The sequence below is a fragment of the Coenobita brevimanus genome, chromosome 26 (genome assembly GCF_032717465.1).
Source record: "Coenobita brevimanus isolate Jiangsu-jjx chromosome 26, ASM3271746v2, whole genome shotgun sequence".
Classification (NCBI taxonomy): Eukaryota; Metazoa; Arthropoda; class Malacostraca; order Decapoda; family Coenobitidae; genus Coenobita; species Coenobita brevimanus.
This window is the reverse complement of record NC_136979.1, coordinates 9,445,356-9,464,833: the sequence shown is the minus strand read 5'-3', so window position 1 is coordinate 9,464,833 and position 19,478 is coordinate 9,445,356. Positions and strand designations below refer to the sequence as shown.

The 19,478-nt window shown below is 41.2% G+C and overlaps 1 protein-coding gene across 1 annotated transcript in view; it reads right to left on the bottom strand.

Annotated features, from left to right (window-relative positions):
- LOC145394180 (aminoacylase-1-like) overlaps positions 1-19,478 on the bottom strand; it is a 113,316-nt gene that overhangs the window by 51,556 nt on the left and 42,282 nt on the right. The window contains exons 2-3 of the mRNA XM_080268163.1: positions 17,316-17,485; positions 16,876-17,047 (exon numbers count right to left, since the gene is read on the bottom strand). Of these exons, the coding sequence (XP_080124289.1) occupies positions 16,876-17,047; positions 17,316-17,485 (342 nt within the window). The remainder of the gene's footprint in view (positions 1-16,875; positions 17,048-17,315; positions 17,486-19,478) is intronic.

The window sequence follows — 19,478 nt, the reverse complement described above, 5'->3', positions numbered from 1 at the left end:
TATATATATATATATATATATATATATATATATATATATATATATATATATATATATATATATACACACACACACACACACACACACACACACATCCATCCATCTCTCACTAAATCTGCAAGGGGAATGCTAGCATTATCTGAAAAACTGCTGTTGTATTCGCCACGATCTCCAAGAAAGGAAAAGTCAGTTAATCCTACTAATCATTCGACCACGAACACGTTTATTTGAGGATTCGAGGCTAGGCACTTACCCAATCGACTTTTAAAGGTTAATACCACACTTCTAAGCAATTTGTTCCATGTATTGAAGAAAACATGTTTTGCTTCATTAAACTGGAAACGTTCCAGTAAGGTTCCGTAACGCTTTCCCTCAACAGACTGACCAAGTATCTTGTTGTGGACGTGCTGTACAATATGTTTCAGTTATGCTGTTGTATATTAACTGACCGTAAGATAAGTGATGGAAATAATAAAGTATTTGATGGTTGTACGATTTTTAAAAAACAAAATAACGTTATAGGCTGACATTAAATTACAGAGATGTTATATTTATATAATATGGCGGTGTGTGACTGGAAAGAAATAGTGTGAATAAAAAATCAAAGCTGACTATCGAACTCACTGCCTCCTGCCCCAGCAAAAAATCAGTCATTTTGGAGGTCTGAATATTGAATTCAAGTAAAGAAAACATAGCCAAAGAAATATGAAAATCTAAATTCTCACTACACATTATATAGCGAAACATAAGATGATACACGTTGATCTATCATGTATCTATGGAGAAGAGTGTTCTGGATTGCATAAAAACTTGATTATTCAACAAGCTTGTATTTTTTTTTTAATACGTTCCATTGTGTGTGTGTGTGTGTGTGTGTGTGTGTGTGTGTGTCAGTTTTACTTGATATGTCTGAGCAGGTCCAGTCTGCACCAAAGCTTTCGTAGATCAGGCTAGGGATAGGTGTAATCAAGATCCTTGGACCTTGGGTGTAATGGCAAGGGGTCGTGGGTCATTGAGGAAGCTTGGGTTGGGGGATTTAGGAACTGGTATACTCGTAATGTTAGATTATTTCCACATGTCCGGGCACGTGAAGTGTTGGAAAGAATCAGTGATGACTGATGTAATAAGTTTACCGAGTTCAATGGAAAATTCCTTATAGAAGCGAACTGGGAAGTCTAGGGGTGTGGAGAAGCGTTGAAGTTTCAAATTCTGAAGGCAGGAGGCGACTTCATGTTCGAAAACAGTTGCGGATAATTTGTACGGTGACCAGAGTCCCGCTTTTTTTACGTCTGTCCCGCTTATTTAATTACAACTGAAATGTCCTGCTTTTTTAGCAAATTATCTTACGTGTCCCGCTTTTAGAAAATTACTATTACATTAGATATAAGATGACCTTCTTTTATGAAACTATGATGAATTAGTAAAATTATGCATAGTCCAAACCAAATGAATTACCGAATTGTTAATAATGAATCTGTTATACTCACTGACAAATTTGGTCGGCCATTCACTGTACCGTACGGTATGTTCGGAGTTTGTCTAAGACGTTAGTGTTTGATTTGCAGCCTCAGGGTGAGGTGCAGCGCTGTACATATATATACATAGATAGATAGATAGAGTATATACACGTGACAATGTCCGGCTCTGGCTCCAGTAAATCAGGTCACTTTAGTAATATGGAGGCAGGGAGTATGTTGGAAGAAGACTGTAGTTAAGTTCAAGTACCTGCTGGCATATAGTGGCAAAGTGGTTGTTAGTAATTTCAGTTGCTTGGATGTCAGCTTAGTTGACAACACAAGGGAAGGTAGAGGTCTGTTTTTGAAGACCACACAGATGTTGCAACCAGCCGTACCAATGGCTAACACTGGTGTGTTTTCGGTACTAAGTTTATTAGGATAATAAGATCTTTTGGCAACTATTATTTTTCTAATGACTTTGTTTCTTAATGATTTATACTAAACCGTGTTCCTTGTGTTGAAAGTCTCATTACGTTGCTGAATGAGACGTTTAATGCGGTTGGTGATCCATGGTGCGTCAAAGGGATGAATTTGCACAGATTTTTCCGGGGAAACGCGATGCAAGGCCTGAGTAATGCTATTTGATTGCTGAATCACTCAGAGTTCACATCTCGAACTGTGGTGACTTCTACCCAAGGGTAATGCACAATCCAGCTGCCAAAGTTACGTACTGCTGAGTCAGTTAGGGGTTTATAAGTGAATATATAGAGCTTCTGTTTAACCCCTACACCGCGGGCTTGTTTACCAATGACTTGCGTGTCCCGCGGGGTTATTTGGGCTCCGACAGACTCTCAAAAAATATTTGCCAAAAATCAGTTATTAGTCCTAGAATAATAAAATTCCATATGCTTATTGCACATACCTTCAGCTTTCTCCTGGAATGATTGTTGAGCCTTCGTCGGTTACCGTAGGACTTGTGGAGACCTCTGAAGTAGGGTAACTAAGTCTCCACTTTACACTTCCCGACAACCCGTAATATGATTACCACAGCCAGATACAAACACTATAAACACTATTCTACAATTTTCAAGTAGTTTGGGATCCATACTCAAAAAAAAAAAACACTGTGAAAGCAATGGACTTTACTAGCGCGTCTGATCGTCGAACTTGCGCTAGTTCGCTCTAGGCACTCTGTCATTTATTATTCATAAAACCCCTCACACTTTATATTTCTATTACTATATCACACTTATATATATCTGGAGTCTTTCTCCATAAGTTTCCTTCAGTCGTATTAGTGTATTGTCACTGAAGTCATTCAATTTTTCAGTCAGTAAAATACGTAGAGAGCCACGGATTCACTCTCACTGTTATAACATAAATTATTTGTACTCATATTCTTATATTACTAATTACTTACATTACTATTTACATTTTCTATTCTATTTTCAATATTTACCATGCTATTTTACTTACACTATGTTATTCACTGACACTTTCAGTAAGATAAAACTATAATACACTGTTCAATCATATGAACTGAACATCCATTGCTTTCACCTGCTATTTACACATTATTTACACATTATTTCCAAATAATTCTGCTTCCACACTTGCACTGTTAGAACTGCTTCTGGCTGTGATAATCGAAGAAGCAGGTTACACAGAGGGGAACCTGGCATTCAGCGCACTGCCAAGAGGTGCGTTTATGCTCAGGTGTGTAGCGTGTGGTATGCGCACATACCTGACACCTGCGAATCGCAGCCTTCCTTTTCCCTGTGGCAGGCATTAGCTAAAGTCTGTGCCGATCCATATACGCCCTCTGCTCAAGTCGGTCGGGAAGTGTAACTGGATGGCGCCTTGGAGTTGCTGCTTGCACCCTACCATATCTTTCCAGCAGCTGCTGGACACAAGTCCTGGCGAACAACCTCAGGGAGAAGGACTTGGGTGGCTTTACCTTCATCTCGTACAGGATGAAGGCGTTCAGCATCGTCATATCTATGAGATGCAGAAAAACTTTCATGTACCACCTAGTATTCTTCCTGAGGCAGTCGATCTCACCAATCATCATGTCGGACTTGTCCACCAGCCGCATGTTGATATTATAGTCCAACACAGCATCAGGTTTCATCACAGGTTCGCCTGTCCTACGGTCGACCTTCCCACTGTCTCTCATCTCCCCCTTATGTACGGTGGTGAGCATGTGCACGACTCTCTTGTCATGCCACAGTATTGCCAGCATCTTCTCACACTTGCGTAGGTGCACGTCTCCTCGCTGCGAGTTTCCCGCCTCTGGGAATTTGGGGAAGTTGGCACAATTACTTTTCACAGTGCCGCAGGAGCCAATGCCGTGCTCAGAAAGGTATTTGGCAAGTTTCGGTGCTGTATAGTAGTTGTCTGTATACAGCACATGATTCCCACCAAAATACTTTTCTAGGAGCACTTTCACTACACAGCCTGAGAAGCCAAGGGGGTGAGTTTTATCGAGATCGACAGTGCTGGCTGAATATATGACGAAGTCAAGGATGTACCCCGTCTTACAGTCGCACAGTACAAAGAACTTAATTCCAAAGCGATGGCGTTTGCTTGGAATGTACTGAACAAACCGAAGACATCCTCTGAACAAAACCAAGGATTCGTCAATGACAACCTTCTGAAATGGGTGGAAGAATGACATGAACTTATCCTTCATTCTGTTCAGAATCTCCCGGATCTTCCAGAGTGGGTCGGTTTGGGAAGGTACATCGTTGTCGGCAAAGTGCAGGTTTCCCATGATGTTCCGGAAGCGATCTCTGGCCATGTACTTATTGAAGGTCGGTGAGGGTAGTAAGGGGTCCATGGACCAGTATTCTTCCAACTCATGCTTCTTGGAGTGTGGCATAAGAAGCATGAGGGCAAAGAACACATACAGCTCCTGCACTCCGAGCATGGTCCACTGTTGCATCTTGGCTGCACCTGTACCACTAGCAGCACGTTGTGATTCGTACCTGTTGGTCTCATCACATATGTGCTGCATGACTTCGTCATCTAGGAAGGCTAAAAGGTAGTCGACACACTCAGCATTTTCGTCCATAGTGAAGGCAGGCTGAACTCCTGACGAGCTCTCATCGAAAACCAGGTTTTTGGGGACAAAATCTGACCCTTCCGTCCACGCGAAGGCGTCCAGGATTCCCTGGCGTGGCGGTGGAGGGCGGGTGGTGGTGGTGGTGGTGGAGGTTGGCTGTGAGGGAGGCTTATCTCTGTCAAGGTCACTCTCACTGACCCTAGGTTGCCGTACAGCACTAGCAGCCCTTACCCTACTAGCTACACTACTTTTCACTCTATTAGATCTACCTCTACCTCTACGGCCTGCCTTCACTGTTGATGCTGGTGGTGACTCCGACGACGAAGACTCCGGAGATAACTCAGCTGACGATGATGACGAGATGAGTAAAGCGGGGCTTGGGGAACGGGGAGGTGAATGCACTCGTGACTCATGGCGGGCTGGGTCACGTGGGGGCATTGTTCTGGGGCTAACACGCTGCCTTTTCACTCCCTTCCCAAATTCTTGTCCTTCCTGCACTAAAGGCTCCTTTCCCTTGGAGCTAGACACTAATTCACTTGTAGAAGCACTTGTTGTCGCTGTTTCTGGCGCGATAACATCACCCGGCTCATCACACGATTCACCCGAATCGTCATAGTCACTGTCCATCATAATCATGGACAATTCTGCAAGTTCTCGTGCCACTGCAGAGTCACTGAGGCCTTTCCTGCTTGCCTCAACACTTTTCTTTGGCGTAGAGGTCACGGGGCCCTTTGCAATGGGCGCAGAAGCGGCAGGAATGGTGGGGTGCGAGTGCGACATGTTGTCTCTACAGTGGAGGACAAGGAACTAAATGCCGCGGCTTATCTGAGAAGGGAAGGGTTGACAATGACACTTTAGGCTGACTGCTGCTAACTTACAGGCTAATTTTTTATAGGTAGAAAATCTCGGCAATAAATAAAGAAATAGGTAGTTCCAGGTGAATGTAAATGTCAATTAGGATTCTCCCTTCCTTTCTGATATATATTTTTATTACAGCCATCGATTACAAGGCATAAATCAAAGGGGAAATTACCGTGGTAATGTAGCGAATGAATGCACGTGAGGTTTTGTCAGGTGATAATTAGCCAATTTCTGGAGTATAACACTATCACTTACCAGTTTTTTTTTTTCGTATATATTATTTGGTAAAAATATATGGCATAGGGCTTATTTCAATGGATGAAATCTGTGGAAAAAGAAGGGGGAAATTTCCGTAGCGCAGCGCGGCATGGGAGGTGAGAGGAGAGGGTAATGGAGGGCAGGTAGGGAGGGGAGTCACGAAGGGGGTAAATTATGTGAGAAGGGAAGGGTTGACAATGACACTTTAGGCTGACTGCTGCTAACTTACAGGCTAATTTTTTATAGGTAGAAAATCTCGGCAATAAATAAAGAAATAGGTAGTTCCAGGTGAATGTAAATGTCAATTAGGATTCTCCCTTCCTTTCTGATATATATTTTTATTACAGCCATCGATTACAAGGCATAAATCAAAGGGGAAATTACCGTGGTAATGTAGCGAATGAATGCACGTGAGGTTTTGTCAGGTGATAATTAGCCAATTTCTGGAGTATAACACTATCACTTACCTGTTTTTTTTTTGGTATATATTATTTGGTAAAAATATATGGCATAGGGCTTATTTCAATGGATGAAATCTGTGGAAAAAGAAGGGGGAAATTTCCGTAGAGCAGCGCGGCGTGGGAGGTGAGAGGAGAGGGTAATGGAGGGCAGGTAGGGAGGGGAGTCACGAAGGGGGTAAAATAGCTAAAATGTCAACAATGGATGGGAGTACAGATGAGATTTGGAGTGCTGACTAGTGTTGGACATTAGCAGTACTGATAGATGATACAAGCCACCACTTGAGAGCCCGGGATAATTCAAAATAACACAGAATCACAAAAGTGACGCCCCGCGGTATGATCCATTGTAGCCGAGCGTCACGAAAGTGACGCCCCGCGATTAAGGGGTTAAGTGCAAACGTGGATTTAGGGGACCAAAGACTCGAAGTACGGTTGCTTCCTCCAAAAGGAGATAAAGGTACTGGTGGTAGATAAAAGTCAGTCATATCAGTCAGTATTAAGTCTAATGTGTTGTTACAATGTGTAGGAAAGTTCACAATTTCTGTCACCTGGAGGTGTGTTTGAATGTCTGTCGTGTCAATTTCATTAAAATCACCACAGATGAGAAGCCTGGAGGATGGATACCAGGGTTTGAGATAATCTGAAGTTTGGATGAGATACTGGATATGTAGTTACGCGTATAGGCTCGTGGAGGATGACGCAAAACTCAACAAGTGATGGAGGCAATGTGACGGTGACACACGTAGCCACAACGCTTCAACACCCTCAGCGATATCGATGGTCAGGAGTGACGAAGTTCATCCCAGCAGAAAATGACGACATCGCCACCTCGTCACTCAGAGGGAAGGTGAGTGAAGAGGCTGTAGTTCGTGATGTTGATAATTTCGGGGAGAATTTGCCTGGCTTCAGTAACTGCGATACTTCCAGGTGAGTTGAATTCTATCACTGTATTATTTCATCTAGGTTACTGAAGAATGACGTGAAATTAGGTAATAACACAGATGGAAGCAGGCACGATATATAGATGTGGGGAATTCAAAGTGTTTGTACAGTTTGGAACTTAGAACTTTAGGAACACTGTTCTTGGTTGCCGACACACAGATTATCCTTTGAAAAATCCGACCTCGTTTATTTCCTATTGCGTGAAATAAGAGCACTGACTTAAATTTGTTGATCGCGATGGATGGTGGATAGCCGTTACTTTTCCTCATGCTGAACGTTAGCGGTGGCAAGTGTAAACAATCCTGGTCGTGGTACCCATGGGCGGACAGCACTGGTGTTTCCAATGAGGTAATTATAACCAACAAAATCACCAACATTAGACTTCACTGTTGTCCGGACATGAGTGTAGCTGTATATAAGTGTAAAAGAATTCGAAGGTCTTGATAGGAAGTAGAGGTAAACTGATGAACCAATTTAGGACCAACTAACTGATCTAGACTGCCCGAAAGCGCTAGCTACCACATCTGACGTCGATGGCAGTCAGACGAAGTATCTGCGTCATCAGGCCTGTGAGGTACAGTCTTGAATTACGAAGGCCTATGGAGAATGGATGAGTGGGTAGTTTCTACGGGCACTTTGCTGATAGTTCTTCAATGCTTGTACTTTCCTATTCCCGTCTTCGGATCGCTCACATCTCATGTGAGAATGAGTTAAGATGATTATATAAAAAGTTCCTTCTCAGTCACTATAAGATGTTTGCTGTCCAACTGGATGCATGCCAGCTTCCATTTTCCTCCCTGGCTATCAGGTCCGTGGATCACAAATGTATGCTACGATGTCATCAGATGTATGAATATTTCCGTGAACTGCTCAGGTGGAATAAATAATGATGTTCAGTACCCATAAGTTCAATATGTGGGCATAATTCTTCCGTTACCAGTTCGTTTGGCATCACAACTCAGAGAACACTGAGGATAACAGGCAGCATCGGAAAGTGGAACATCTGTGCCCATCAACCACTCTAAGGACCGAATCCCGGCATCTGACTTGGCATTGTGATAATTACCTTTGGCAAATTACTCTCAAAATCTAATTACTTAATTCCTGCCAAACCCTTAACCCTTCCACCAACCTTGGTTTATATCAGACCAAAACTATTTGCACTGACTTTGCTCAGTTACACTGACCTCTGACCCCTGACTTTCAGCATTGAATAACTGTTCTCAAAATCGACTCTCCTTATCCTAAACCTTAGTCCTTCCATAAAGTTTTGTTTGAAACTGATGAAAATGGTTTGAGGTAACCTTGCCATGTGACTTTGACCTTTGATCTATTGTTGATCTGAATCGGATAAAAGCTGTTTGAAGTGACTTTGCCATGCGACTTTGACTTCTAACCTATTGTTCTAAAAAACAGTAAGCCAACCAAAGATTCTCAACCCATCCGCCAAGATTGATTCAAATCAGATCAAACGTGTTGTAGTTATTATGTTCACACACACACACATGGGTCGAACTCTGATCTTCGTTCTTGCCTGACCCTTAACATTTCCACCAAGTTTGGTTCGTCAAATCAAAACGGTTTAAGATGTCCTTGTCCTGTGTCCTTGGCCTTTGACCTTTCTCTTTGATTAATTATTCTCCAAATAAAATCCTTTTATTCCTGTCTTCTCCTTAACCTTCCATTAATTTTGGCCTAAATCAGATAATAATTGTTTAAGGTGACCTTGCCATGTGACCGTGTCCTTTTATCCATTGTTAAAAAAAGGTAACCCCCTTAAGTGATCCTCAACATATCCACCAAGTTTGTTCTAAATCAGATAGACACTGCTTAAGGTATTTTGTTCACACATGCACGGGCAGAATTTTGATCTTGCCCTGTGACCTTGGTGTTTGGCCAATTATTCTCGAATTTCACAAACTTCACTCTTACTTGGCTCTGAATCCTTTCCCCAAGTTTTATTTATACTGGATAATAACTGTTTAGGTTGATTTTACTTGGTCAGTGTTTGACGTAGCTCTGTGATCTTGTCCTTAAATTTATTGTTCTCAAACACAACAGGCTCAACTACTTGTTGGGCCTCAACCCTTCCAAGTTTAGTTAAAATTGGACAATAACTAAGTTATTTTGTTCATACACACACACACACACACACACACACACACACACACACACACACACACACACAAAGAAAAAAAAAACGCTCTAGCTCCACTAGCGCGGGTCTACTGTATTTAGAAACGGGCCAAATGTAGCACCATAACCATGACTTTAAAATGATGAAGGTTGAGACTCCAGCAAATTTTATAGTGTCATCAACTACGTTAGTCTACTACACAAGTCAGGGTAGATACATGACATGAACCTTTAAAATCATTTGTTGCTGAACCTTTATCAGACTAAAAAAAACATACAAGTCTTTATTTCCAACATAAGGATATGGTTGTGGTATGGCTGTCAGTATGATTCATTATGTATACAGTATGTGGTTCCTAGACAAATGAGAACATCCACCTTTGTAACGCATGGCCTCCTCCACCCACCTGACAACAAACACCACACTGCTGAGCCTGACACCAGGGGATACATGGCCTTGATGACACCTGATTATTATACATTTTATGACGTGGGGACAGGGGTGCATTACATAGCCTTGTTAACACCTAATTGCCTTGTAATCATAATCTATCTATCTATTGCTAGACGCCTCAATCCCGTTTGGGGTGGCCACAAACAAATCGCCTCCAAGTCGCCCTGTCCCCCGCCATTTCACTACCCTGCTCCCAACTCACACACCCCTCTCTCATATACCTCTCCACCCCATCCCTCCATCTCATCCTCGGCCTTATTAGTTTTGCTCGTATTACTGATATTTTCAACAGTCACCCACAACTTCACGCCAAGAAGTAAAAACTAGTTACCTATTTACTTATTGTGTAGCCATAATAAGGAAGCTTCGCCATGGCCATTTATGGTATTGATTGTATTTGGTTGTATGAGTACATTTTACATTTGTCTCAGTTACTGGCTAACTGTAAGCTTAACAGGAACCATATTCCTTTCCGATAATGAAAGGTCCACAACTATATTTCTGCAGTGTTACAGCTTTACAGATTTTGTGGTTTTCTCTAAAATGTGTAAAAAAAGAAAAAAAAAAACACTAAGCAGATTTGAATTCGGTACTTTCCACTAAGCTAAATGGCAAAATATTCAGCCAAAAGTCCCAGCAAACTTTTTTATCATAGAATTTTCAACCAAATAGGCTACCTGTACCTCAGTTAGTTTCTGAGATATTTCAATTTCAAATATGCAATTTTTGCACCAAAAATGAGTATACGATCTTTAAAAATTGGTTAAGATCATATATATTTGGCACAAGTACTTGGCTTGCCCTAGAGTACTTTCCTGTATATCATCAAGAGCTAAGACAAAAAAGTGCAAAGAAAATAGTAATAATACTGTACTTACATGAGCAACAGGTTTCATAAATGGCAAAGCTTAATGAGACGATACTTTGTCTATCTTTTTACATAAAACTGCCATACCCTGACCACTTTCACTTGGCCTAAAACTGCCACCTATCTGTCCTAAATGCTGAACTGTAACAAATGACCAATCATAGAATATGGTGGCAGTCACAACGAAATATTATGGAAAGGATGCAGAGTCATCTTACTGTCCTACTTTGCTTCTGAGCTACACGAAATAAACTGCAAAGGGATGATATCTTCCAAGTTAAGACTGACAAACTATAGTACACTCATCCCAATATTTTGTGGCTAAAGTATTAAAAAAGGCACCGTATATGATGGATCAGGATAATGAGAGCCGCCACTGAAGCCCATTATATAGGAGGTAATGTGTCGCCCTCACCTCCACCCTAACCCCTATGTCCCACTACTTCATTAGGGCCATACTTGCTTACTGCAGACATACCATACTATTCACTGGTAAACAAGACAAGACACTGACATCTGAGAGGCTTACACAAATGTAATATCGGCTTGGAGTGAAAGTTACTGTCACTGCTACAAAGGCCTGCATTCTCTCCCTGTCATTCAAAAAAGACCCTTAACATGTGGAAAAATATTTACTTTTGTTGCCTTAGCTGAGATGGCGGCAGCAGCACCTTCATTTTATAATTTCCCTTCTCTACCTCGTTCCTTCACCCTCCCTCCTTTTTGTTACTTGTCTTCCTCTCCCCTTTCTCCTTTCCTTTTTCTTTTCTATTCTTCTTGTTACTTCTCTACCTCTCTCCAGTCTCTTTTCTCTCTTAGTCTCCTCTTCTTTCCATATGACCCCGTCACGTTTAAAAGAAAGTTTAATAAAAAAATGTATGAACACAAAAAAGACTGTGTAGAGTATTACCTTAGTTCCTGCCTTATCTGGTCCACTATCAGTCTGGTGCGGTAATATTTGTAGAGACAAAGATGCTCACACAGTGACTCTGATGCGATTGATTATCATCATCATCTAATCTTGTGTTGCCCCATGAGGAGCGTAGGAGCCCGGGGCTAGGCAAGTTGATTCTGACATTTAACATGAGTGACCAGCCTCACTCATCCTAAGTGGCATTACGTGAGCAATACACCCTAACCATGCCTTGGATATACACCTGCACTGGCTCAGTCCGACTGGAGCGCCTTAATTACCCACCAGATCATCAGGCGCCATAATTTGGTTGTATGGTCACCACCTAGCGTAGTAAATGGTTTCCCGGTGTTCAGGAAACCCTTTGGCTTGTCACTCAGTGTAAAGCCACCCGTAGACAGAAGGAAGAGGAACGAATGAAGGAAAGACAGAAGAGGAAGGAAAGAAAGAAGGAAGGCAGAGAGGAAAGGACAATCACCCTAGAGCAGCACTACATCGAGTGAGTGGATGGTAAGCGCCCCCACCTGCCACAACGCGATTGATATAAGGGTTATTTCTCTCTCTCTCTCTCTCTCTCTCTCTCTCTCTCTCTCTCTCTCTCTCTCTCACTCTCTCTTATGCAAGTGAGATAACAGGCTTTGAAGTATGAAAAGCCCATATTTGATATTTGTGTGCAGGCTGTCTGGCTGATTGCCTTTCCTGCAAGGGACAACTGGGGGTGTATGGTGTGCAGGAGGACTACTGGGCCTTGGGAGCTGGCTGTGAAGCCTATACCCTGAGTCGGACAAAAAAAAAAAAAAAAAAAATGAGAGCCACATTACAATCATCTAGGGAAAATTTTCTAGACCACAACTAGCTGTCAAACGCAGAGAAGGAAGTATGGACGCACTTGACATTTTTTTTTTTTTTTTTTTTTTATGCAAGGAATAAGAAACCAAAGGTTAAAAGCCTCAAGATTGTTCCAAGAAAAATAAAAATCAAATAAGAGAGCAAAATTCAAGATCCGTCATTTGAAATGCCTGGTCACATTTCATTTAAAAGACTGGAGGTCGCAGACAGTGGGAAATAAAACAAAGGAAGACAGTTCCAGAGCTGACCTATCACATACATGAAGGGGTGGAAGTAACAGTTAACTGTTACATTGGAGAGCTGGATAAAAAAAGAGATGAGAGTCCGCTGCTGGACGGGTGTTATGCACCCGTCGTACTGGTGGAGGGATGTAAGCAAACAGTTCAGAGGAGCAGTGACCACTGAAGTTGAGATAGATAGGAGATAAAGATGCGACAGTGCGGTGTAGAGACGGAGGTTGAAATGAGCAAGTAAGAGGAAGAGAGTTAATGAGACAAAAGCCTCTACCTTGCTGAGAAGAGCTTTACGTGGGGAGCCTCCCCACACATGAGAATTGTACTCTACACAGGGGCTAATAAAGCCCCTATACAAAGTCAACAACTGTTTGGGGGTTAAGAAGGCACGAAGACGGCTTAGCGCACCCAATTTCTTTTAAGCAAATATTACATGAAATGATCTTTCCAGGATAAATCCCGAAAGAATGAAACCCCAAATATGTTCAGAGATGATGTAGGATTAATTTGGATATTGTTAAAAATCAAAGGATACTCCAGCAGAAGAGCTTGACTGGTTAGAAGATGTAAGAACCAGGTTTTTGATGCATTAAAAACAAGATTACTTTCACCTCAATCAAAGATATAAGCTAAGCCAGACATTAGGTGTACCATTGCTTCATCCCTTGTTTACTGAAGAAACTACTGCGACTGAAGCTGTGAGAAACGAATGGAAAGGTGAAGGGTGGAGTCATATGGTGAATAAAAGGAAGAGAGTTGGTGATAGGGCAGAACCCAGAGGAACACCACTATTGATAGCTCTAGGAGAAGAACAATGGCCGTCTACAACAGGAGCTACAGAACGACTAGAAAAGACACTAGAGATGAAGGTACAGACAGAAGGATGAAAATCGTAAGAGGGCAGCTTGGAAATTAAAGATTTATGCCAGACTTGAAAAGCCTTGGAAATAGCAAGTGCGATGGCAAAGCCTTCGTCAAAGTTCCGAAAAGATGATGATCAGAAGTCTGAAAGGAAGGCGTGAAGATCGCCACTGGAGTGTCCCTGGCAGAACCCATACTGACGATCCAAAAAGATTTTGGCTAATAATAGATTCAAAAACTCTAGAAATACTAGATGTTAAAGCCACTGGGCTGTAGTTAGATGACTGGGAATCGTCACCCTTCCTTGGGACAGGATGAATGTGGGCAAACTTCCAGCAAGAAGGAAAGGTACAGGTTGACAAACAAAGGCGAGAGAATTTACTTAAGCATGGTGTAAGCGCAGACGCCCAGTACTTGAGGAGAACGGGAGGGGACCCCATCAGGCCCATATGACTTGTTAGTACTGAGACCAGTGATGGCAGAAGACACATCAATTAAAGAAATTTTAATGTCAGCCATGAAGAAGTCGGGGGAGGGGGGGCGGCTAGAGATGGAGGAACAGTACCGGAGTCGTCTAAGGTGGAACTGGAGGAGAACTCTGAGCAAAGAGTTTTGGTTTTTCAGTAGAGGAAATACCTATAGAACCATCAGTGCTCTCTCTCTCTCTCTCTCTCTCTCTCTCTCTCTTTGTTTGTCACAAAAGGGTATTTTTACTGTTATATTACTGCAGATGTTTTAGTTTTGTTGACTCTGCTTAAATACAGGTCATAATTTGCTGCTAACCGTCGGAGAAACAAGGCAAAGAGTAATCAAAATTAAATGTTTTGAAGGTTTCCGGAGCTTCCAGCTGAGCTCAGTCAGCATATAATAGGTCAAGAAAACCTGTGTGGTGGCTTAGGGTCACACTTTATGCCACTGTGTACAATGGATCCGTGCATGACAGACCCGCGCTATTTAGGAAATTTATTATACTCTTTAATTATCTGGGTGCGGATGCTCAAAACTTTAGTCCCGGTCGTTGCTCGCCAGCGCGGGACTAAGTCATCACCTGTGTTCACAATGGCTGCCGTCTGCGATGTTCAAAACAGTTTGGGCGCCATGTTGTGACGTCAGCAGGACTATCTCTGGTCGGAACTCCATCAAAATTTACGACTGGTACCAAGCAGTCCTAAAGCCCATTCAGCATGGTCGTAAGGAAGCTTTGAGCCTCTCATCAGCGTTATCTACCCCTCAAAACATTAGTTAAGGTGTTTGTAATACATACAAGCATATAGCGGTATTTTATTATGGCAAGGATCCCGGGGAACTCTCTCATGCATGATTTGTGCTTTGTTATCGAGTTTTAAGTGACTCGCTATTGAGGCCTCTTATGAATTGTAGATGTGCAGCATAATTTTATCTCATGAGACTGTGAAAGCCTCCCTATGATGCCACATACTTGCTATAAAATGTAGGCTACTCATATATTTTCATTAGGTATGGCATGTGAACTGCTTTTCTTCTACGAACTCTCGTTCTAAGTTAGATGTGGGCAGATTTGGTATTTTTTCCGGTATATTACAGTTTAGGACACTACTGGAATTTCACATTTTAACCTCCATTCTCTGGAGTATGCATATTGAATTCCAGAGGTGTCCTAAACTGTTAATTTACCTTTTTTTTTTTTTTTTTCCCTTTAAGGACTTCCATTAGCTCAAAATTTTATTATGACCAGTATGTGCTGTGAAGTGATAAGTTAGGGTCTTTAGGTAAGTATAGGGTAAATGTTTACAAGTGCACCTGCCTCATGGTAATGAATTTGATATAGCTCAATAGGTACATCTTGATGTATGCGTCAAATCATTCTAATTCATCCATTGCAAAATAATAGTCTTTGAGATATTAACGAAAACCCACCACCATTTTGCACTTACCTTAAAACCTAACCTAACATTACTTAACTGGACCCCACTGACCTAAAAACAACTTATCACCGTAATCATGAGGCCTTGGCTTGACAACTTCCAAGCAGGCTTGGGGTTTAGGTTAGGTTAGTTAATTTAGGTAGATTAGGTTAGATTGGGGTTAAATCTTTGTTGGATCGGCCTAACGGTTATTAACAAATATAAAATCTGTCAAAGATTATAAGTTAGAAAAGGAAAACATTGCAAAACAGGTCTTAAGGGAAAAAAATTCCAGTTTATTGACTAAACAGAATGCTTGAATTTAGTTTTTACGTCCGAAACATCACGTTCAATTCGACTGACAGCATTGACAGCATCAGTAACATACTGCCAAGCTGCCGCCTTCATCCTGACTCCTGTTGAGGCACTGTCAAATGAAAATTTTCCCAATATGAAGTCTTGCTTCTCTGCAACACTTGTTGCCATAGCCAGCAGCTCTGCATCAGTAAAGTTTGGGCGCCGAGGTCTCTTGGCTTTAGGTTCACCTTCCATTGTGAAGTAGGTTAGTATTAGCAGAGAGCCGTGTGGCGAGTATCTAGACTGTGGCGGTGATATTTGTTGTTACCAGCATGCACGAGTTGTCTGTTTAGAAACAACCTCCTTGATTCTCATTGGGTGCCTTTTTTGTTACACTGATTCTCATTGGTTGCTATCAGATCAGCTGGCAAACTGCCTGCCCTCTGCCGCTTGATGGGACTAACACTTATACCCACCCTACGACTGACCACTTCTCGTTTGAACATTGGTGGAGGTGGTCAGTCATAAGGCGGGAATAACTTAAGACGGAACTAGAGGAGCGACCACCGACGGCGGGACTGAGATATGACCAGTTTTGAGCATCCGGCCCCTGGGTTGTTGTTTTTTTATCAAAAAAATAAAAAATCAATGATTTTTTTATTCGATTTATTTTATTTTTTCATTTGAGTTTTCTGTTTATTATACTGCACAGTATAGCTAATATTTCAAAAGCGGTATACTGAATACTGTTAACGTCATGTCCTGTCTATCCACTGATGGTTCAGGCTGAAAGCCACTGCCCAGAATCCAGATACATACCTGTTCAAGTCCTGTCTGTACACTACTGGTTATGGCTGAGTTGCCAGTGGTAATCAAGACAGCATATTCCAAAGCTGATTATATTACCACACAGAAAAATCTTAAGCTGATATTCTTACGACATGGCCTTAAGTGCCCAAGCATAGCCTACGTAGTCTTATGGCTTGGGTTTTTGAGTTATGGCTCATTTATTTCAGATGTACAAATAATTTCAATACTTAGTTAAACAAATGTAAAAATATTTTTCTGTCATAACAATGTAGCAATTTCTGATGACACCATTCTCCAAAATCTGCTAACTTAATGCTTAAGTATTCGAATAAGTGAATGCCACCACAAAGTTATAAACAACTTTTGTAAATCTTCAGTTTTTATATTTGTTAACCAATAGATACAAAACTCAAAAAATAAAACAAAATCATGATTTTTTAGCAAAAAAAATCAGTGATTTAATCATATGATTAAATCAGTTTGATTTAATCAATGCCAACCCTGTTAATTATACTGTTTATCTCTTACCTGGAACAAATGTTAGGTGTATGGTCCTGAGGAATTTGTGTCCAGCTTCTTGCAGTTGCTTGAGGGCCTCCACGTACTGCAGTCCCACACATTTCATGTCCTGTGTTCCACGCCCGTAGATGTTTCCCTTCTCATCCTTGAATGCACTGAATGGGTCATACTTCCAGTGTTCCTTCAGCGTGGAAATGAAACTTGATTTAGTAAGCACTGCATCCATATTCCGTAAATAAATTTCATGAAGCTAATAATGCTATAAATAATTTAATGCATCTAATTTATCATATAATTATTTGTATCTGAAAAAGATGTTGATTAAATATACATGTATCTTAAAACAAAAGAACTAAACTGCTGTTTGAAAGCTATAGCAACCCACTATATATACTGTACAAGCCGAGCTTTTTCAAGACAAAATAGCACTCCAAGGCCATGCAACGCACCGGATAAACTGGAACAACATCAGTATGAGAATTCAGCAAGACAGAAGGCAGCGAGGGATCCTGTCCACGAATCGTCATCACCACCACAGGCTTCCCTGGCACGCACTCCTCCACGTGCACTTCGGCACCCAGGGCTTGCGCTTGCTCCTTCAGGAATGCAGTGCATGATGCTACCAAAGAAAAGTTAAATTTCAGACAAAAAAGGCCATTGTTAATTTGCAAGCCATTTTCCCATGATCACATAAGGTCATGAGGTTCCTTTGATCTATCTGTGGACATGAATTAGAAAATAATAAAAGTCTTTGGTTCCACGTCATGCTTCCGGTGCTGTATGAGGTATGAAGCTGCTTGACAGCTGTTTTTACTGGCGTCAGCATTCCTGCACTAACTCAATATATCAAAAAAACATTATCTACAAATGTTCGTTAATTCTGACAAGGTTCAAATTATGCAACAGGAGTGAAAACAGGTTATACAGTAGTGATGTAAATACTACTGTATCAGGTATACTGTACAACCAGGTAGACTCAATAGCACAACAGGGGGAATGGTGACGAGATGAATAAAATACAGTAAGTCCTCGTTTTATACCAAAAAAGTCTTTCACACACACACACACACACACACACACACACACACACACACAAATAATATGCATGCATGCCTAACTACGTCAAGATACCGAAAGGAAGAAATGAAGTACGAGAAGGATATAGTGAGCAAAAGTAAAAACCAACCTAAATTGTTCTCTAGTTTGATTGATGGCAAATGAAAATTGGGGACGGCATACTGAGACTGAGATCAGATGTGAAAATATGATAAGAAAGAACAGGAATGTGTAATATATTGAGGTAAAGGATACAGTTGAGATATACTGTATTTATATGACCTGGTGAAGAAGCCAGAACTACAGCAAATGACTAACTAGCTGACAGGAGATAATAATAATAATAATAATAATAATTTTCAGAATCAAGAGAAATGTACAATCCATCTAATAAATACAGTACAACCTAGCGGTCCATTAAAAAAAAAAAAAAAATACAATAATTGGCTGACTACGAGTAAACGTGCAATTTTTGTCAGTGAGACTTTATGCTAGATGTGTAGGTGTTAGCTCTCCTGAAGTCATGCCAATATTTCATTGTCATGTAGAGACAGGAGAGGTAAAGAATAGTATGGAACTATTTTTATTTGTCTTGGAAATATTAACAAGTCTCTCACACGGACGAGTATAAGTCCCGGGTAGCTACCTCCCTGTCTCGCTATCTGTCTCTCTCTCTCAAATTGCCAAGCCCTTCTCCCGTCACCTGTCTCCTCTGAGGCCTGTCTACTTCTCTCTTGCCTGTTCTGTGGCTAATCTCCGTCTGAGCTCTCTTTCCTAAATTCTGGTGTAGCAGGGGTGTGTCACATGTGTTCCTCGTGGATGGAAAGTTCCCGCAGCCTGTGTGTGAGCATGTGTGTATGTGTGTATATGGCCACTAGACGCTGTCGTGTGCCTATCAAGCATTCCTCGCGTCAGAGTGTGTAAGCATGTTTAGCACTGCTCGATTCTCGCAGACACAACACCTCTCATCATCTGACTCCCTGCTTCTATCTATCTATTTATCTATCTATCTATTATGATTTGTAAATATAATATGTAGTCCTACATACTTGAGGAAAGCAGTTGCTGCATAAACCAATACACCAGTCCCCTAATAGTGGTTTGTGGTTTGGCAGCACTCTATCCATAAAGGCACAGATCAGACTATAGCCTATTCGATCTCATCTGAGAAGAGAAGAGCTTGAAGCTTTTCGAAGCTGACAGTTGCTTGGTTGTCCGAGTGCATTTATTACTGACGACGCATTTAAAATTATTTTTTTTATAAGGGTTTCAATAACCGTCTGACGATAAGATAGCCCGAATAAAATACGATATATAGTTATTTGCATAGACTAATTTAAAAATGGGGCCTTCCAAAGTTATCAGGTGACCCAGATACCTGTAAAATTTTGAATTCTCGGGACAAATTAAAACCATCGATATAATAACACTGATCAAAACACGTTACTGTAAAGTTTTACGAGGTACCTGATATTTTCCTCCATTCAGGCAAATTTAGGAAAATTATGAATTACTGTGACATTATGTAAAACCTAACCTGGTAAAACATTGAAATT